Genomic DNA, 18,513 nt, shown 5'->3' with positions numbered 1-18,513 from the left:
CCTCAGTCCCCCTGGTCAGCCCTGGGACTCATGGCCATTCCTGAAACCATCTCCATCCCCAAGAGGAGCCATGTGCTGACTGGCCAGCCTCTTTGTCACTTGGCCACACCTGTAGCTGGAGCATGAGGTCAGCCCCCCTGAACCACTGGGCTGGGAATTAGGGGAATTCAAATGTGTGTGTTTGTTGGGACTGGGGTAAACCAAGTCTAGAAACAGGCCACAGGCTTTGCTTGGAGTTAGAGGAGAGCCTGGCAGTTTGGGGCAAGTCTGGACGGAGCTGGCAGCCTCAGTAGTGTGCAGAGGCCCAGGGCAGCCAGAGCCCTGGCTTAGGCACCAGGGAGGCCAGCCCAGCACCCCCACCGGACGGCTGGCCCCTGGCATCAGCACAGGGCCTGGAGTCATGGGCTCGGTATGTTAGGGGCTCTGTGGACCTTGGTGGGGGCTGGGGACTGCATGTGCTAGTTAAGTCCTGGGACCCCTGATGTTCAGGATCCAGCTGCACCACTGGGCTGGCACATCCCCCTCTTGCTTTGCCAACTGGGACCTATAAACGAGCACTTTTTCTTACCATTTTATCTTTCCTCTTTTCCTAGTGATAGATATTTTTTAAAACTGCCTAGGGCATTGTATGTTACATGAGAAAACTCATCATTTATTCCAGATCAACCTGAAATCCTTTTTACCAGCACCTCAAGGAGGGGAAACCCTTCCTGGCTGCTCTGAGCCTCCCTGGGGAGGAACGATGAAGAGAGGCAGTCACGCCCATGCTGCCGGCTCTGTCCCCATGTCCCCATCTATAATATGGGTCATTCCCAGCCTCGTGGGCCAGAACCGTGGGGTAGGAACTGCACAGGGGGTTCCTGAGCAAGAGCAACTTCTCAGGGAGGGCCAGGCCACGCGTGGCCTGGGATTCTGTGGCTGGAATTAATGTCACCCTTGTATATGTTGGTTTACAGAGTGCTCACGTAGGAGGTAATGGGAAAAGACCCTGGGAACTACCCTGGAGGCAGTGCAGGGCTCAGAGCCCGTATGCAGAGGAGACTGGGGTCCATGAGGGACATAGCTCCTCTCAAGGCCCCTCCGCTGGGCTGAGGTGGGATTTAGACTCTGGGTATCAGGCCTGGGGCCTGGGCATAGCCCTGTGTTCCCTCTGCCGAGTCTTGGTTCTCTGGGTGCCCCTCTCAGGAGCAAGGGTGCCTGTCTTCACGGCAGCCGCCTCCTCCAAGAGCTTCCGGCTGATGAGTCTCCCGGTCCTGGAGCCCCGCCGGGGGCAGGGCTGATGCTGCTGGCCAGACACACCGGCCCCCACCCTGCCCCAGCAGCTGTGGCTTTGCCTCTGTCCTGTCCTTGTTCCTCAGATGTGCCCTTGGCCTGTCATCCAGCCTTGGGCAGGTGGCCTCCTTGCAGGAAGCCCAGGTCCAGACGGAGCATGAGTCCAGAGAGGGAGGGGACTCTTTCCAGGGCTACCCTGCCCATCCGTGGAAAGCCAGGGCATGGAGTCAGGCCCTGAGACTGCAGGAGCTGGTCACCCCTCTTCCTACAACTGCATCTGCCTCCACTGACTTCAAACCCGGATCCAGCCGTAAGGTCCCGGGCCCCACCGCAGGAGCCTGTTCACTGCAGGGCTCAGCCATTTCCTGCCCTCTTCAGCCTTACTACTCCCACCCTCACTCCTTTCCTTTCAGCCACACCTGCCTCCTCTTTGCACCCCAACATGCACAGACCATTTCCACCTCCCCGCCTTACTCTCCCATGGTGCTGACTGGCCACAAAGATGGCCCTTACCTGCTATGTGACTGCAGACAACCCCTTTACCTCTGTGAGCCCCAGCTTGTTCCTCTGCGAGGTGGGAGAGACAACAACCCCTGCCCCCAAGGATGTTTGGAAGGACAGAGGTCATATACCGGGCACACAGTGGCACTCAGCACATCGTGGTGGCACTCAGTACAGTCGTTCCCGCTGCCTGGATGCCATCCCCAAGCCTGCGCCTCATCCCTTCTGAGGCCAGTGCTGAGCACGTCACCAATCCAGCATGTAGCACCCCACAGCAACCCTGAGCGTACCCAATCCTCTCATCAGACTGTGGCCTCTGAGGGCAGGCCATGCCTGTCGAGTTCACCGCTGCTCCAAAATCATCCCTGGACCAACAGAGTGACCAGAGACCCACATTGTCTCCTTTAGCCTGAAGTCTGTTGTTTCTCTTTTCTTTACCTCCTTCCTTCTTTCATTTTTTAGAGACAGGGTCTTGCTCTGTCACCCAGGCTGGAGTGTAGTGGCCCAATCTCAGCTCACTGGAGCCTTGAACTCCTGGGCTCAGGTGATCCTCCCACCTCAGCCTCCCAAGTAGTTGGACTACAGGCACCCACCACCACACTGGCTAATTTTTTTTATTTTTTTGTTGAGACTGGATTTTGCCATGTTGTCCGGGCTGGTCTTGAACTCCTAGGGTTCCTCCTGCCTCAGCCTCCTGAAGTGCTGGGATTCCAGGCGTGAGCCCCCATGCTGCCTCTCTCACATCACCCAGAGGGCACCCCGTGCCAGGCCTGTGCTATGTGGTCAGGGGGTGATAGGAAAAGCCGGAGGTGGTCTGATGGGGAGGCCGAGGCAGCTGCTGGAGCAGAGGTGCCCAGGGTGCCCACAGAGACTCAGCCCAAGACCGGGAGGGAACAGGGGAGAACAGGGCATCAAAGGCATAGTAGACCATGGTGCCCAGGGGTCTGGCCTGGGGGTCTGATGGGTGGCAGTGCCATTGCCGAGATGGGCCCCTGGGGTGGGGCCTGCTGGTGTAAGGAGAGCCCTATGGGACACCAGGGAGGAGCCTGGGAGCATTGAGCTCCTTGTGTCTGGAGGTCGGGGGTGGAAGGAGGTCAGACTCAGGACAGTGACCTTGGTGTCACCAAAGGGTGGAGGGAGCCCAGGAAGAGATGGCTACCGCAGGAGAGGCTGTGTCAGAGGCTGGCACCATCCCCACTCTCATGCCCTGGTGAGGGCACTACCCCCCCATCCACCTCCTGCACCCAGAGCTCAGCCCACCCACCTGGCTGAGGGCAGCGCTGTCCGCCGCTGGCCAAAGCTACCAGGCACCCCGTGGGCCGAGGGCACCCAAGGCCTGCCGCCCTGCTGCAGCTCTCTGCCAGGAAAATGCTCTGTGTCCCAAGTGGAGACAGATGCATGGGGAACAGTGTGTGTCGTGACAGCATCTTGCGCCCCTAAAATAGAAGCCCCCACACTCAGACCGAGCTTTCCAGCTCCTTCCTCTCATGCATGGCGAGGGATGGAAGGCAGGTTGGGCTCTCTGTTTATCCAGAAACCAACACACCCTTGTACCCACAGGCTGGGGGTGGGTTCTCCTTCCAGGGCCCCACTAAGGCTTCAGGTCCCCTGCAGCTGCCCTCCAGGTCCTCCCCTGGATGGTGCTGACTGGCCACAAAGACAGCCCTCACCTGCTGTGTGACTTCAGACAACCCCTTTACCTCTCTGAACCCCAGCTTGCTCCTGTGTGAGGTGGGAAAGATAACAACCCCTGCCCCCAAGGATGTTTGGAAGGACAGAGGTCATATACCAGGCACACAGTGGCACTCAGCACATCGTGGCCCTAGCCTTTATTGGCCTCTCCTAACCTTCATGCCCCTGTGGGGTCCTGTGGGGTTTGTGTGGAAGTGCCCAGCCCAGTGTCTGGCCCACAGGGGTTTGAAAATTATTATTATTATTTTTTTTTTGAGACAGAGTCTCCCTCTGTCGCCCAGGCTGGAGTGCAGTGGCGCCATCTCGGCTCACTGCAACCTCCGCCCACCAGGTTCAAGCAATTCTCATACCTCAGCCTCCTGAGTTGCTGGGATTACAGGCACCTGCCACCACGCCTGGCTGTTTTTTGTATTTTTAGTTGAGACAGGGTTTCACCATGTTGGCCAGGCTGGTCTTGAACTCCTGACCTCAAGTGATCTGCCTGCCTTGGCCTCCCAAAGTATGGGGATTATAGGCGTGAGCCACTGTGGCAGGCCTGAAAATGTTTTTTCTTAATGAGAAGGATGTGTGAGTTAAGCCTGAGCTGTTTTGTCACCTGCTGTCTGGGTTCCTGGCCCTCAGCTGCAGGGAGCCTGAGGGCAGATTTTCCTTTCATGTGGTTGCTGAGTGCAGGCATGGGGTGGGGGAGTGGGTAAGGAGAGCCCTAAAACAGCAGGGAGTTTTCCAGACTCAGGCGGGCTGAGCTCCTGGGCAGGGCAGATTGGCAGGATGGAGGAGCACTGGAGGCCAGCTCTGGGACAATCATCTCACTGTGCCCAGTGGTAGGGCCCCCAGGCCGGCAGGCGGGGTGTCTGGGGTCCCATCCTAGCCTAATCCTTGCTCATTGTGTGACCCTGTGCCAGGTGCTTCTCCTGTCTGTGCTCGGCCACCTAAGACCAGGCCTGGGGCCAGTGGGGTGTTCCCCGCCACTCACTGGAAGAGCACGCGTGCGTGTGCCTGCTTGCGCGTGTTGTGCATGTAGTGTCTGCATGTGTATGGTGCTAAGAGTGTGTCTTGTGTGTGTGCTCATCTGGCCGTGTGAGGGCAGCATGGTTCTGAGGTTGTGTTGTGGGTTGAGGGGCTGTCCTGTACACCCTCCATTGGGCATGGAAAAGTCTACAGGGCCAAGATTGGCCTGGGGCCTCCACTGCACCTAGCAGGTATACGCTGTGTCCCCCACCACTGTTTTAGGTCAGGGGCTCAGGTTTGGGAGGGCAGCTGTGAAGCAGAGGCCACCTCCATCCCCTGGCTGTGTCTTCAGTCCACACGGGGAGCTGTGCCTGAGACTGAATGGCCAGAGAGTGAGTTCAAGAGTGTGGTGCTTGGGGAAGGCAGGAGCACACTGCAGTCAGGATAAGGCCTCTGTGTAAGGAACTAGAGACCAGGGGAACGTGTATGCATTGTAGGCACATAGATACCGCCCGTCTCTGTGTGCATATGTGTCCACTTATGTTCACATAAAGACATCCTATAAGGGGGCCCAAGAGATGGGGCTCTGTGTAAGGAATAAGAGACCAGGGGAACATGTATGCATTACAGGTATGCATTGTGTGCCTGGGAGCCTGGTGGATATGGAACATTTAGGAGGGAGACCTTCTGCTTGACAACTTTTGTATTTTAGTTTTGAACCATGAGTATACATTAGCGATTTTAAAATGAAATTTTTAAAATATGTAAGTTGCTAGGTCTGGGGTGAATTGGGTTGCTTTCTGAATATCCTAAGGACCTCCAGTGGAAGGACACCCTCAGGGAAAACTCGCCTCAGCAAATCCTCCATCCTGAGGTTGGGAGGGCTCAGAATGGTCTTCCTGGTTGGAGATCAGCCGCCTGAGCTGACAATGGGTGGTGCGTGACGTTACAGCAGGGAGCAGGGGACAGAGCCCACAGGCTCAGGTCAGGAGCTGAGTGGATAAGTGTATCTGCTGAGGAGGCTTGGGGAGGTCTCCACCTTTCTGAGCCTCAGTTTCCTCATCTGTAAAATGGGAATAAGAAACCTAAGCTTCCCAGGCCGGCTTGAGGATTAAATGAGATCCTGTCAGCACCTGAAGGGTCTGACATCTGAAGGAGGGGAGGCTGAAAACCCAGGAAGGACCCCCCAGAAAGGCCAGGTGGACTCTAGAGGGTTTGCTGGAAGCTGTATTTGCCCTGTAGATGGGGTGGTGCCAGATGGTTCTTTCAGGGCCAGGACATGAGGTTGGGAGGGCTGAACTCCAAGGATTGCAGTTACACCCCTCCCCCAAGCCTGTGCTGGACTAAGGCTTCTGTCTACTTCTTGCCTATCAGTGAATTGGGCCTAGAATGAACAGGACTTGGCAGCAGTCCTGGACTCAGGACCAAAGGACACTGACACACAGGCTTGATCAGGCTCCGGGCCACATGGTGAGGCCTTGGTCCCACCCAGGCAAGCCCAGGAGAAGTTGGACATGGCCTGACCCGAGACACTCACGACTCGTGCTGCTGTCTTAAGAAGAGAGTCCTTGGTGGAGCCTTTGGGGGTCACAGAAGAAGCTGGAATGGTGGTGGGGGGGACATCTCAGTGGTGCTACTTGGCAGGTGTGGTGGGCCAGGTGGGCCTCTCTATGCAAGCCAGGCCTTCGCTCCTGCAGTAGATGCCTGGCCTGCCCCACCCCGGGCCTGGACCCTGCACCCCCGGGCCCCTCCGCCAGGATGTTCCGAGGTCACTCTGCAAGTTTTGTCCTTGCTGGCCCCTTGCACAGCATGTACTCCCTCTGTGACCTTGGCCCAGTGATCGCCTCTTCCTTGAGGCAGCTCTGGACCGGGTTAGTGGGGGCAGCCCCCTGCTTCGCCACTCTACCCATCCACTATCTCCTGGTATTACTTTCTGGATCCCTTGAGGTTACCTTGTTTGTGTATTTTGCCTGTGCCCCTGCTCTACATGGGTGGTGAAGGCATCTGTCTGATTCACTCTTTGAGTTGTGCCTCTGATCATGGCTAGGTGCCTCCGTTTTCACATCTGTAAAGTGGGGAGGAGAATATCTCCTGTCACAGGGTGGTTGAGCGTGAAATGAATTAGTGCTAAGCTCTTAGACCTGGAAGTGGGGGCTGCATGGAGACTAGATTGGATGAAGCATCATTTCAAAGTGGCCTGAGACTCCCCCTGCCAAAGTTAATAACCGCTTCTCTAGACCAACTCCTCATGACACTGATGGGGAAACTGAGGCCCAGACAAGTCTCACCCCAGGGCTTCCGCCTCGCTACCCTGGGCTCTCTGTCCAGGAAGACCTCACTGAGACCCCCATCTGCCCCCAGAGGAGGGAGTGTTCCAGACACAGGGGGGCTGAGCTCCTGGGCAGGGCAGTTTGGCAGGATGGAGGGGTGTGCAGGCCAACCCCGGGACAATCGCCTCACTGTGCCCAGTGGTGGGGCCCCAAGCCCGCAGGCAGGGCGGTCTGTGGCCCAGAGCCAGGACAGGAAGGCCGGCGGTGGGTGGACAGGAGCCTTCTGTGGCCTTCTCAGGGCTTGGGAGGCCTGGGCAGGACAGGCGGGCGTCAGCCAGTGTAGCAGCCCCTCAGGGCAGTTTATGAGGCGCCTCCAGCCGCCAGCTTCTGGGAGCCTCGCTGTAACCTCTGATCAGCCCCGTCTTACAAATGAGGAAACTGAGGCTCAGGCGGGGTCATGTGGCTTCTGAGGCCCAACAGGGTCCGTCTGACCCGAGTGCCCTGCCGTGGCTCCTGGGGTCCCACCGTGTGACACTGGCAAACAGCCTCCCCCCTCGGGGATCATGGAATGAGACCGCAAGGTGACACGGTGGCTTTCCTGGGCTCAAGTCCAGAGGCCACCTCTTCACTTCTCTGCACCTCAGCCTCAGGAGGCCCAGGGAGGAGGGCTGACTGCATCCCGTCCCTGAGCTCAAGGGGCACAGTAAGCCTGGGGGACCTGGCATCGCTGTTAGGCTCCCTTCTTGCTGGCAACGTGACGAAGTGGAGGGAGGCCAGGAATGCAGACCCAGCGTGCTCTTGTTCACTTCATCTGTGACACAGCTCATAGCTCGGCTGTGGACACCAATGGCTGACACGTAAACTGCAGGGCCAGGGCCTGGCGTGTGGGGGACAGGGTAGAAGGGTGCCCACTGCTTCCTCCCTTGCCCTCGCTTCTGCCCCAAACAGAGAAACTTCTGGAGCCCTAAGAATGGTCCAACACTCACAGTCAACTGCTGGTAGGAGTGTGTTGTTGGTCCCATCTCTGGGTGGACATCCGGGTGTACCCATAGCCCAAAAAACATCCCTCCTGTGCCCCAGCCATGCCGGGAATTGGTCCTAAAGGAGAGACTGTGGCTGTGCACAGAAACCCTATTGAAGCCACTGCCTTGTTTACCAGGGCCAACGAGAGAGACAGCCAAGCTCAACACCCACCGTGGGCAGGGGAACGCCTGCCAGGCTCCACCAGCTTTCCATGGGGCGAGGGGAGGAACGCTTCCAGACCCAGAAACACACTCGAGAGACGGTGCGAAGTGGGGGAAGGTGTTTCACAGAGTGGAGCGTATTTTTGTGTAACTAAAACACATCTACACCCAGGCACAGGCACAGCCAGAAAATCTCCTCAAATATTAACACTGGGGTATCCCCAGGGAGTTGGAATGGTGGATAATTTTATTTTCCTTGTTGTGTTTCACTGTTATTTTCTAAAGTTAGTACAGTGAATATATGTGACTTATTTAATAAGAGGGAGGGGGACAGTGGAACAGAGAGGTCTGTGGCCTCCCCACCCCTTTGGAAACTGAGGCAAATTACTCACACAACCCCTTCCAGGGTCTGTAGCAGTCTGAAGCGTCCCTGCCTCAGGCCCCTCCTGGGTCATGCCCTCACCCCAAACCACAGACCCAGCCCACTCGCTGGTAGGAGTGTGTTGCCGCTGGTGAGCCCAGTCATGGCAGCTGCTGGGGCTGTGAGCCGACTCCCAGAGTCTCCCTTCTCCCCGTGGTCCCTGCCTTCCTTCCCTTTTCCTCCCATTCCATCTCAGGAACACACAAGGTCATCGTCTGGCTGAGACAGCTCAGAGCTGCCTTTGGCCACCTGGACCCCGCCCTGAGGCCTGGATCCAGGTGTTCCTTCCAGAAAGCACAGGGTGTTCTGGAATAATTCTTACAGCAGCGAATGGGTTCTTTTAAAACGGACAGAACTGTCTAAGCTTGGGAGGCTCGAGGGGATTCACTGGTTCTGCATTAGGTCTGGGAGCTTCTGAAGCAGAAGGTACACATAGATGCTCCAGCAAGGATGACGTGCAGGTGGCAGAGAAGCTCATGGAAGGATGGGTCGCAGCATCCCCAACAGGGAAACAAGGTTAAAACCACAGCCAGTCCCCTCTCTTCCTTTCTCCATCATCGTGGTGTGTGCTTGAGTCCGCTTCTCGCCATGTCTTCTCACAAGACTTTCAGGAGTAAGTGATTCCTGGCCAAGAAAATAAAGCAAAATCGTCCCATTCCCCCGTGGATTCGGATGAAAACTGGTAATAAAATCAGGCACAACTCCAAAAGGAGACATTGGAGAAGAACCAAGCTGGGTCTATAAAGAATTGCACATGAGATGGCACACATATTGATGCTGTCTCAAGGTCACAATCATGTTGCCGTATCAAGCTGAAAATGTCACCACTATCTGGAGAGTTGGACATGTTTTATTGGGAATATATTTTTCTCTCTGAATATGTTATGAGCGCGTTGGTTGGCTGGGTTCAGTAATAAATATGTGAGACCTTTCATTTAAAAAAAAAACAGACATGGCATCACGTACGTCTGTCTGAATGGCTAACATAGAAAGGGACAACGTGAAATGCCAGGAGGGCTGTGGGGAAACTGGATCACTCACCCGTTGCCGGTGGGAGTGTGAGATGGTACAGCCGTGCTGAAAAACAGTTTGGCAGTTTCTTTTAAAACTCATCATACACACACCATACGACCTACCAGCTGGGCTCTTGGGCATTTCTTCCAGAGAATGAAGACTGGCGTCTACACAAACACCGGTCCAAGAACACTTGCGGCAGTCCTAGTCATAACAGCCCCCAAACTGGAAACTGCCTAGATGCCCTCAGCGGATGAATGGTTAAATACACTGTCCCGGCCACGCCGGGGAGCACTGCTCAGCAGAGAGGCAGAGCGGACCCTCCACACCCAAGAGTGGCTGAATGAAGAGGGCATGGGGCTGAGTGCAGAAAGCCGGTCTTAAAAAGTGGCACACTGGATGATTCCATTTGTGTGGCACTTGAGAGATGAAAATATGATGGGGATGGAGAAGAGATAGGCAGTTGCCAGGGATAAGGGCTGGTGGGAAGAGGTGAGGGGGCTACAGAGGGTGCCCGGAGAGCCTGGCGAGGAGACGGTCCTGTGCTATATCATCATGCTGGCCACACACAGCTGGGTGAGAGGGAATCACGTGGACACACAGGCGTGTATAACTGGTGAAGTCCCCATAGGCCCAGTGGGCTGTGGCTTTCCTAGCATTGATGGTGTACTGCAGGTGTGCAAGAAGTTATCTCTGGGAAAGGCTAGGGGAGGGGCACACAGGATCTTGTACCTTTTGTTTGGAACTTTCTGTACATCTATGGTTGTTTCAAAATAAACAGTTTTTTTTTTTTAAGCCCTAGGCGCAGGAACTTGGTCTGCATTAAGGCCCAAGCGTCCATATTTCTTAAAAGCACCCCAGGGTGTTTACCCTACAGCCAGGATAGAAACACTGACCACTTCCTCATTTAGCAGAGGGAAACTGAGGCAGGGAGGGAGGTTTCCAAGACCACGCAAGTGCTGTGCAAGAAAGGGGATGACCACCAGTTCCAGCTGAGCCTGAGGCCTGGGCTTCTGTTGCTCCAGGCTGGTGCTGGAGACTGAATGTGAGGCAGACGGTTTGGTTTTTGTCTTCGTGTAAATTGATACTGAATTATTATATATGTACAGAAAAGTGCACAATTCATCAGCGTATGGCTTGTAGAATTGCCACAAACTGAACACACTCATGTAACCAGCACCTGACCTCAGAACAGACCCCACCCCAAGATCCCTGCCCCTGCCCCTGCCCCTGCCAGTCACAGTCACAGCCCATTCCCCGGGGCTGCTCTCCTGACTTTGTGCAGCACAGAGCCAGCACTTTTTCCTGCTCTTGAACTTTGCTTCAATGGTCGGGTGCTGTTTAGAAGCAGTGCCAGGGTATAGGCCTGGGGCAACCAGTTGGTTCTGAAAAGGAAAAGGAAGCAGCCTCCCCAGGAGGCTGTGAAGTGGTACTGGGGACAGAGGAGGAGGGGGCCTCACCTGGCATGGCTGGAATGGGCTGCTTGTCTCTGAGCCAGAGGTGAAGAATGGAGGAGGGGCTGGAGCCCTGCCTAGCTGACTGGCAGCTCTGTGTCCATGAGCCTGGACCAGGGTCCTCCAAAGATCCTAGGGGTGAAGCAGGGGAAGCGATGCAGCTCTAGCAGGTGGACAGAACTCTGGACTTGGGGCTGGCAAACCTTCAGGGAAACTGGGTGCCACTGAGCTCGTTGCTGCACCTCTCTGAGCCCCAGTGCCCTCATACATAAAATGAGACTCATATATTCATATATATAACAAATATCTATTAATATAGAGTTAATGTGTTAAAAAATATGTGTGCATGTTAACATAACATTTTATTTGTATGTTGTTGGTATCACACATTAATATATGTAATATAATACAATATAAGGTATATTGAATATCATACAAATCTTTTGAGTCCTGTCCTAGTCAGAGCTAGCTTTTATGGAATGCCGACTCTGTTCTTGGCACTGTTTTAAGCCTTTTAAATGTATTAACCTGTTTAATCTTCCCAAAACATTACAGATGAAAAAGCTAAAATGGGGCACAGAGAGGTTAGTTAACTTGCCCAAGGGCACTCAGCTAGTAGGTGGCACAGCTGGGATTTGAACCCTGCTCCTCTTGGCTCTAGAACTCATGTGTTAACCTTTAAGCTCTTACGTCTCAATATACACTAGTCTATGTAATGATAATAATGATGTATCTCAAATATGCATGCAATGGCGTTTTCTGGTTTGCAAAGCCCTTTTACTTTATGGGCACTATCTCATTTCTCAACAGCTCTGGGAGGTGGGCGCTGTTATTGCTATCCCCGGGGCACACACCAGTTGGGGTTGGTTCCAAATTCAGGACTGCTGGGCTGAGGGTTCTCTCTGGGGACCCTGTGCACCCTCACTCTGGGCCTTTTTTGCTGGGGCCTGTTCCTGGCCTGTGCACTGCTGTGCTGAGTGATGAAAAAGGACGGCAGGGAGAACAAGGCCTCAGTCTTGGCTGGACAAGGCTGCAGACAACTTGGACCCAACAAGGCAGTTGACAGAGGGAGGGTCTCCATTCAGAGCCAGTCCTAGCTATACTGTCTTGGAGGGGTGGGGCACCGAGGCAGCTGGTGGGAGGAACTGCTGAGTGTTCCAGGCCACAGAGGATTTCTGGGGCGGGGGGTGGGGGTGCAGGTACACAGGTGGGGAGAAGTGGAGAGGGCACGCAGGGGCCACTGCCTGCTGTGGGGTTCAGCACTGGACCACAGCAGGCCTGCAAGGGCACATTGCATCCACCTGACAGTTTCCCGTCTTCACATGCAGACTTCAGCCACCGTACTGTCTGGTTGGAGAGAGAGTATTGCACACAGCTCAATTCCTTGGACCCATGCACCACAGCATGTAGGGTGTGACCATACCTCTGTTGCATGGCTCAATGAGTTAATACCTGTGAAGTGTTAACACTCCCGCCACTTAGAAACTGCTCAAAAAATATTTGCTATTATTAGGGAAGTGAGAGAGAGGAGAAGAAAGAAAGGAAAGGAGGGAAACAGGAAAGGAAGAAGGAAGAAAGGAGTCCGCTGAGGGAGGGTGCAAGGTAGACAGAGAAAGGGGTTGACATTTGAGCAGGGTTTTGAAGGGCGATTAGGAGTTTGCGTCTGGCTAAGGAGGCAGGGAATGGAATGGTGTTCCGTGTATGGGGTCTCCGTGAGCCATACCTTCAGCCTCTGTGAAGTGGGAGCATGATTCCATGTACCTCATAAGGTTAATGCAAGGGTCGGATGAAGAAGTGTGTGGGAAGAACACAGCCTGAGGTGGGCTCCCTGCAGTAGGTGAAGATATTGCTATGTTTGTCATGATGTGGCCAGAGTGAGATCAGAGCTGGGGAGTTGAATCTCTATGGCTGTGGCAGGGCAGCCCTGGGCCTGGGAACAGTGGGCTCTGCCTGTGGGGCCCAGGAACCTGGCACCATTTTGCAGTATCTTCGTCGCATCGTATTGGTATCATCTCATGTGGCTCGTGTGCAGCTGAGCGGCCAGGCTGGGGGATGGAGGGCTGGGTCCTCTTGTCCAGATCCAGGACTCCCTGAAGGCCAAAATTCCTCACAATGCCCAGTGTGGGTTCTGGCACTGGAAGGCAGGGAAGGCCTGCTTGCCACCCTGCTAGCTCTCCCTCCTATAAGACCTGTTGCCCATCCCAGATTGGGCACAGGACTGTGACCAGTCCAGGAAGTGAGCTCACAGCATCCTGGCACCGCCCCTCATGTCTTCTTTTCTTCATGAGCTTTGGCAAGGCATGGCTGCCACACAGGTAGAGCTGCTGAGCCCACAGCGTGTGGCCCTGGGTGGGTTCTGGCTCAAGGGGAGAGGGGTGCCACCTGGGGCCTCTTCTGCTGGGGCTGGAGAAGAAGGAGGCATTGCGCTGTGGACGGGAGTCCCTAAGGGATGGCGTGTGGAGCAGGGCCTGGCATTGGGGATTCGAATCTGCTGAACATGGGATCTACCAGCGGCCACAATAGCAGCTAGACAGGAAGTAGCAGAATCACAGGCCAGCATGGGACACGGGAAGGAAGGTCAGCCTCCTTCCAGGGGTGTGTCCAGCAGGGCTCTTGTATGAGAGCAAGTAGGGAAACGGAGGCTAAAGCTGGGATGACCCATGGCAGGCACCCAGCATGGGCCCAGAATGTCAAACCCCACTGTGGCCAAACATAGGCCCAGGCTTGGCCTGTGCCCTGGACTTCTAAGGCCTCAGGTGGGGAGAAGTGTGTGAGGCAGTGATGGGGGATGTGGGTGCCCCATGCCAGAAGGCAGGTGGCATTGGAGAAGAGGGTATTCCAAGGGCATGATCTCTAGGGATGAGTTCTGTGTCATAGCTGATGCTCCCCAGGTGGGCAGGTACAGGCAGTGTTGTGGGGATGGGGCCCCCCAGCCTCTAGGAAAGCATCACTCCACGCCCTGAAGACATAGAACGTGGGGTGTGCTGCCAGGCAGAGCAGACAAGAGACAGTCCTTTCAGATGCATTAGTTGCCCCTGTGAGAGATCTGCTTTTCCTACTCCCATTTTACACATGAGGAAACTGAGGCACAGAGAGGTGAGGGGACAGGCACCAAGTCTATGGCTAGTCATGGGTGGAGGTGGGATGTGATCCTAGTTGGGCTGGCTCCAGGCCCACACCCCATAGCACAGACCGAACTTGGTCAAAGGCAGGAGGCAGGACCCAGGCTCCTGGGCCCAGATCCAGAGCTGGACGCCGAGTCTCTGGGCAGGAAATCAGGGCTCCAGGGCCCCTGGGCTCCCGGCATGGAGGCTGGGTGGGCCCAAACCCGTGGGTCTGCTGAGATTCCTGGTGCAGGGCTCTTTGGAGAAGGAGCATGGTGGCTCAGGTCAAACATACCCAAGGTTAAGTCTGGGTCCAGCCAGAGAGGACCTTTAACCCTGCCCACTGCGCTTCCTCTCCTTGAGCCTCAGTTTCCCCATCTGAACAGGGGGCAGTGGGACTTGACATTGCCATGGGGTAGAGACAAGGCAGCTTCTCAGTTGAGCCAGCAGGGGGAAAGAAAGCACATGGTTTCTTGCATGTGGGGCAGATGCTCTTCCCAGGGCTGCTCAGTTGCCCCAGGACCTGTCCTGGGACCACCTGCTGGGGCCTGAGTGGACATGCCCCCCAAGGGGTTTGCTGTGTGTGTGGGACCATAAGTAACCCTGTCTCGCTTTTGCCACCTCAGGAGCTCCCTGGACACCGGAAGCAGCCTCTCCACTGACCGCTACAGGTACTGTCTTGCCGTCCACCCCAGCCTGCCCCAGGATCTCCTTAGGTCCTCACTGCCCATCTGCACCCAGAGGCAGGCCTCCAAGAGCCCGTTGGGGGAAATTAGCTCCACCATTTGGCCCTGAAATTCCCCCAAGGGCCCGAGGTACTACTGATATGTCCCCTGAGAGCTTCTACAGCTTGGAGTGGTTTCCCCTCAAATCAAGGTCCCCCCAAAGACCAGGACTGCAGTCAAAGTTCTGCCCCCAAAGACCAGAGCTCAGCTGAAGGCCCCTCGGAGGATCAGGCTGCAGCTGATAGTTCTTCCAAGATCCAAGGCTGGTGGGTCTCCCAAGGACCAGCCTGCAGCCGGCAGTTCCCATGACGACCAAGGCTGCAGCCCAGGGGAGAAGACTGTTGGTTTCTATTGGTGTGCAGCTGCGCTTGGTGGGAGCCGGGGTGTCTGAGGGTCTCTGCTTCCGTGTGCTTTGTATCTTGATGTCTTCCAAAAAGAGCATTTTCTGTTTTCACACACATAAAAAAATATTGGAGACTGCGCTTAGAGGAAAGCTCCCTTGATTGGAAGCCAGCAGATCCTTGTTCCAGTCTCATGGGCAAGAAAGACAAGTGACAGGCAGACTGTCCTGGCAGTGGAGGTGGCTTAGAGGGCTGTGTTCGGTGCATCGATGTGAATTGGGGAGGAGGGGACATCTGCTGCGTTGTAGAGGTGACTAGAGGTTGACTGGTTCCCTGTTTGGAGGGTGGGAGACAAGTGGTCCCGAAAGGGAGCACCCTGTGTAAGGACCTGTGCAGGGTGGATGTGGCCGGGGCATGGAGAGGGAGGAGGGGAGTTGGGGGAGGTTTGGGAGGGAGCTTCGTCCTGCTAAAGAGCTTGGCTTCTGTGAGAGGGGGTTTTTGAACAAGCCCAAAAAGAGACTCACAAGGTCGTAGGCCCTGTCCCTGGAGACAGCAACCAAGGGCTGGGCCCCACGTGTCAGGGTTGCAGCAGATGCTATACAGGAAGGAGATGTCAGAGCGACTGACTCTGAAACTCTGGGCTGCAGGGAGCGAGGGGGTGGCCATCTGGGCCCTGCTTCCCTGAGCCAGCTAGGGACTGGCAGCCCCGCCGCGTGCGCTCCTGGAGGACACAGCCAAGTGGTACACACGTGTACACACATGAGCGACACGCTCACGCAGTCACCTGATCCTCTACACGGACACTCCACAGTCACACCCACATATCATCATAACAGTACTTCCTTTGCTTAGTGAAAGCTGACAGTCCTTATGGCCCAGCGAGTCAGGGCTATTGTTAGCCCACTCCACAGACGTCACCTGCTCAGGATTCGAGACTGCGGGGGCAGAGCCGGGATTTGAACATTTGGGTATCCTGGTGTGAATACTGCCCAACACCGTAGCACACTCCCTGCCCTCATACTCGTAGCTCCTCATATGCCCATTGCACAATCTCACACGCACACACGTATACACACAGACTCCAGAACATTCCCACACCCAGTTCTTCCTGTAGTCAAATGCTAGCATTGTCACCTTTGCACATGGGTGAACACACAGCCCCCATTTTGACACATATGTGCTTGCGGGCTCACACTGGTACACACACTCTCACCCCTGATGGGATGGCTCAGGGTGCCAGCAGGCGTGTGGGTTCCTGTGTCAGGGTGGCCCCAGGGAAGGAGGCTGAGGAGGCTCCTGTAGGGGCTGAGCCTGGCCTCTGCACCACCCACCCATGCCAAGGGCACCACTGCAGCTCCATCTGAATTATCCACTCCGCCGGCCAGTCAGTCAGGCGCCCTGCTCGAGGCCAGCCCAGGAAAGTTCTGGTATGCAGGGAGTGTGGATGGGGCTCTTTGTTCTAGGATGTGTGGGGGCCTAGCAGGTTCCGTGCTCCTGCCCACTTGGGTCTCACTGCACAGCCCTCCATCGGATGGAGCCACACTTGACCTCAGAGCCAATGCCCCAGTGCCTCACTCCCTGGAGGACAGAGCAGGGGTCAGAGCGGAGGCCGTAGGAGCCCCTCAGCTCTGCTGTTTCCCCCCCTGCATTCAGCCACATTTCCTGAGCACCTGCGGGTGTCGGGCACTCAGGATCCCTCGTTGAGCAGTCCTGCTGCCTTCACAGAGCATCTGCGGCAGGCAGGAGCACAGGCAGCAAGCAGAAAAAGAAACTGGTTTTTAACTAAATGTGTCAAGTGGTGACAAGAGCTATGGAGAAAATAAATCCAGGTGAAGGGAATAGACAGAGATGGGAGGGTGGCCAGGGAAGGCCTCTGGGCCTGGAAGCACAGGAGGGGTGAGGAACATCCCAACAGTCTGGTGGGAACAGCGGTGCAGAGGCCCTGGGGTGGAGCATGCCTGGAGGAGTGGCCAGGAGGCAGATGCTAAGTGGGGCCTGCCCCATCCTGCCATCTTGCCTTGGCATGCGTCCTGACTCCCAACCCTCACAGCAGCCTCAGACACAGACAGGGCCAGGATCAATGTTCCCCTTTCACAGATGAGGATACCTGAGACCTAGAGACCAGAAGAGCATTGGTGCCAGGTCCAGGACTAGGGCCCAGGGCCCCCGCCGCTACCAGAACTCTGTGCCCTTTTTGTGCAGTGGAGGCACCAGCTCTGCTGCTGGGGGCAAGCTTCTGAGAATCCCAGCCTTCGGATGTTCTGGAGGCCTGTGCACAGCCTAGGAATTCAGAAACAAAGGTCCCAGCCAGTAATTGCTGCCTTTCAAAGGCACAGCCGGCTTCCTCTGCCACAGGCGTGAGAGGGAAGCTAATGTCCTTCTCCAGGAGTGTGGGGGAGTGGGGCAGGAGTGGGCAGCACTTCAGGGCTGCTGGCCCCGCCTGTGCTACCTTGCCAAACAGGCTCATCACACTCGGCAGATCGCCTCTCCCCTGCCTGCCCCCAGTTATCAGCCCAAGTTGGGGTGTCTTGCATCCAGCCTGGGTCCATTCCGATGACACTGGGCGTACCCCTTTACCTCTGGCCTCGCACTCCCCCACTGTATTATAAGAGGCTTGGACCCAGCCATTTGGAAAGCTTTCCCTTTCCAGCCATCCAGGACGGGTACCTCCAAGGGAAAGTGACTACAGACAGGGTCTCCCAACCTTGGCACTACTGACATTTTGGGCAGGACCATTCTCTGGTGTGGGGGCTGTCCTGTGCATGGTAAGGTGTTTAGTGACATCTAAATGCCACTAGATGCTGGCACTCTCTCCCCATTTGTGACAACCAAAATTTCTCCAGACATTACCAGATGTCCCTGGGGGTGGGGGGATGACCCAGACGCCTCTGGTTGAGAACCATTGCTCTAGAAGCAGCATTTTTACTAATGACACTGAGAAAATGCCACCTGAGGTGGGAGACTTTGTTCTTTGGCTTTGCATGGGGTGAGATCAGGCCTCTGGTTCCCAGCCTGGCCCTTAGAAGCTGAGCCGCCTTGCTAGAGGCACACAGAGCCTTGTCTTTTTTGTGGCACCAGCTCTCATCCGACCGCCTGGATGTCATCCCTCCTGAGCAGCAGCTCCTGGGCTGTGTGTGCACACCTCTGGGGATGGGGTCTTCTCTGTGCCTCTGTTTCCTCATCTGAGGGGGAGTGGGGAGGTAGCAAGACCTCCTCGTCTGAATGGAGTGTGACCACTGCTTTGCAAACAATGTCGGGTTGTGCAAACCTGGGCCCCAAAGCGGCCAGAGGGGGTGAGTGTGGTGCCTCTGAGAGCCTTTCACACACTATACAAGATCCTTCCTTCCTTCCACAAATGATTATCGAGGCTCCTCCAGTGGGCCGGCCCTTAAAAGAGATGTGGCCCCTGCCCTGGAGTCGTTGCTTGTAGTCAGGAGAAAGACAGTTAACAAGTAAACATGCAAAAGCAGGATCCTTTCAGAGGATGGGATGTCCCGTGGAAAGAATCAGACAGGGTAGTGGCTGAAGGGGGCTGAGCTGCTATAACTTAGACACGATGGGTACTGGAGTGAGTGGGACCTGACTGA

At 55.7% G+C, this 18,513-nt stretch overlaps 1 protein-coding gene and 1 pseudogene across 7 annotated transcripts in view; both read left to right on the top strand.

Annotated features, from left to right (window-relative positions):
• The window catches only part of IQSEC1 (IQ motif and Sec7 domain ArfGEF 1), a 386,075-nt gene that overhangs the window by 221,782 nt on the left and 145,780 nt on the right, over positions 1 to 18,513 (top strand). For 5 of the 7 annotated variants that reach the window (XM_055381037.2, XM_055381041.2, XM_055381042.2 and 2 more), the window contains one exon: positions 14,487 to 14,531. The exons of the other annotated variants lie outside the window; for them this stretch is intronic. In XM_055381037.2, coding sequence (XP_055237012.2) covers positions 14,487 to 14,531 — 45 coding nt within the window. The remainder of the gene's footprint in view (positions 1 to 14,486; positions 14,532 to 18,513) is intronic. 7 annotated transcript variants of the gene reach the window in all.
• LOC129532281 (large ribosomal subunit protein eL39-like) lies at positions 3,368 to 14,473 on the top strand (annotated as a pseudogene).

The sequence above is a fragment of the Gorilla gorilla genome, chromosome 2, assembly GCF_029281585.2.
Source record: "Gorilla gorilla gorilla isolate KB3781 chromosome 2, NHGRI_mGorGor1-v2.1_pri, whole genome shotgun sequence".
NCBI lineage: Eukaryota > Metazoa > Chordata > Mammalia > Primates > Hominidae > Gorilla > Gorilla gorilla.
This window is presented reverse-complemented; position numbering and strand designations above follow the sequence as displayed.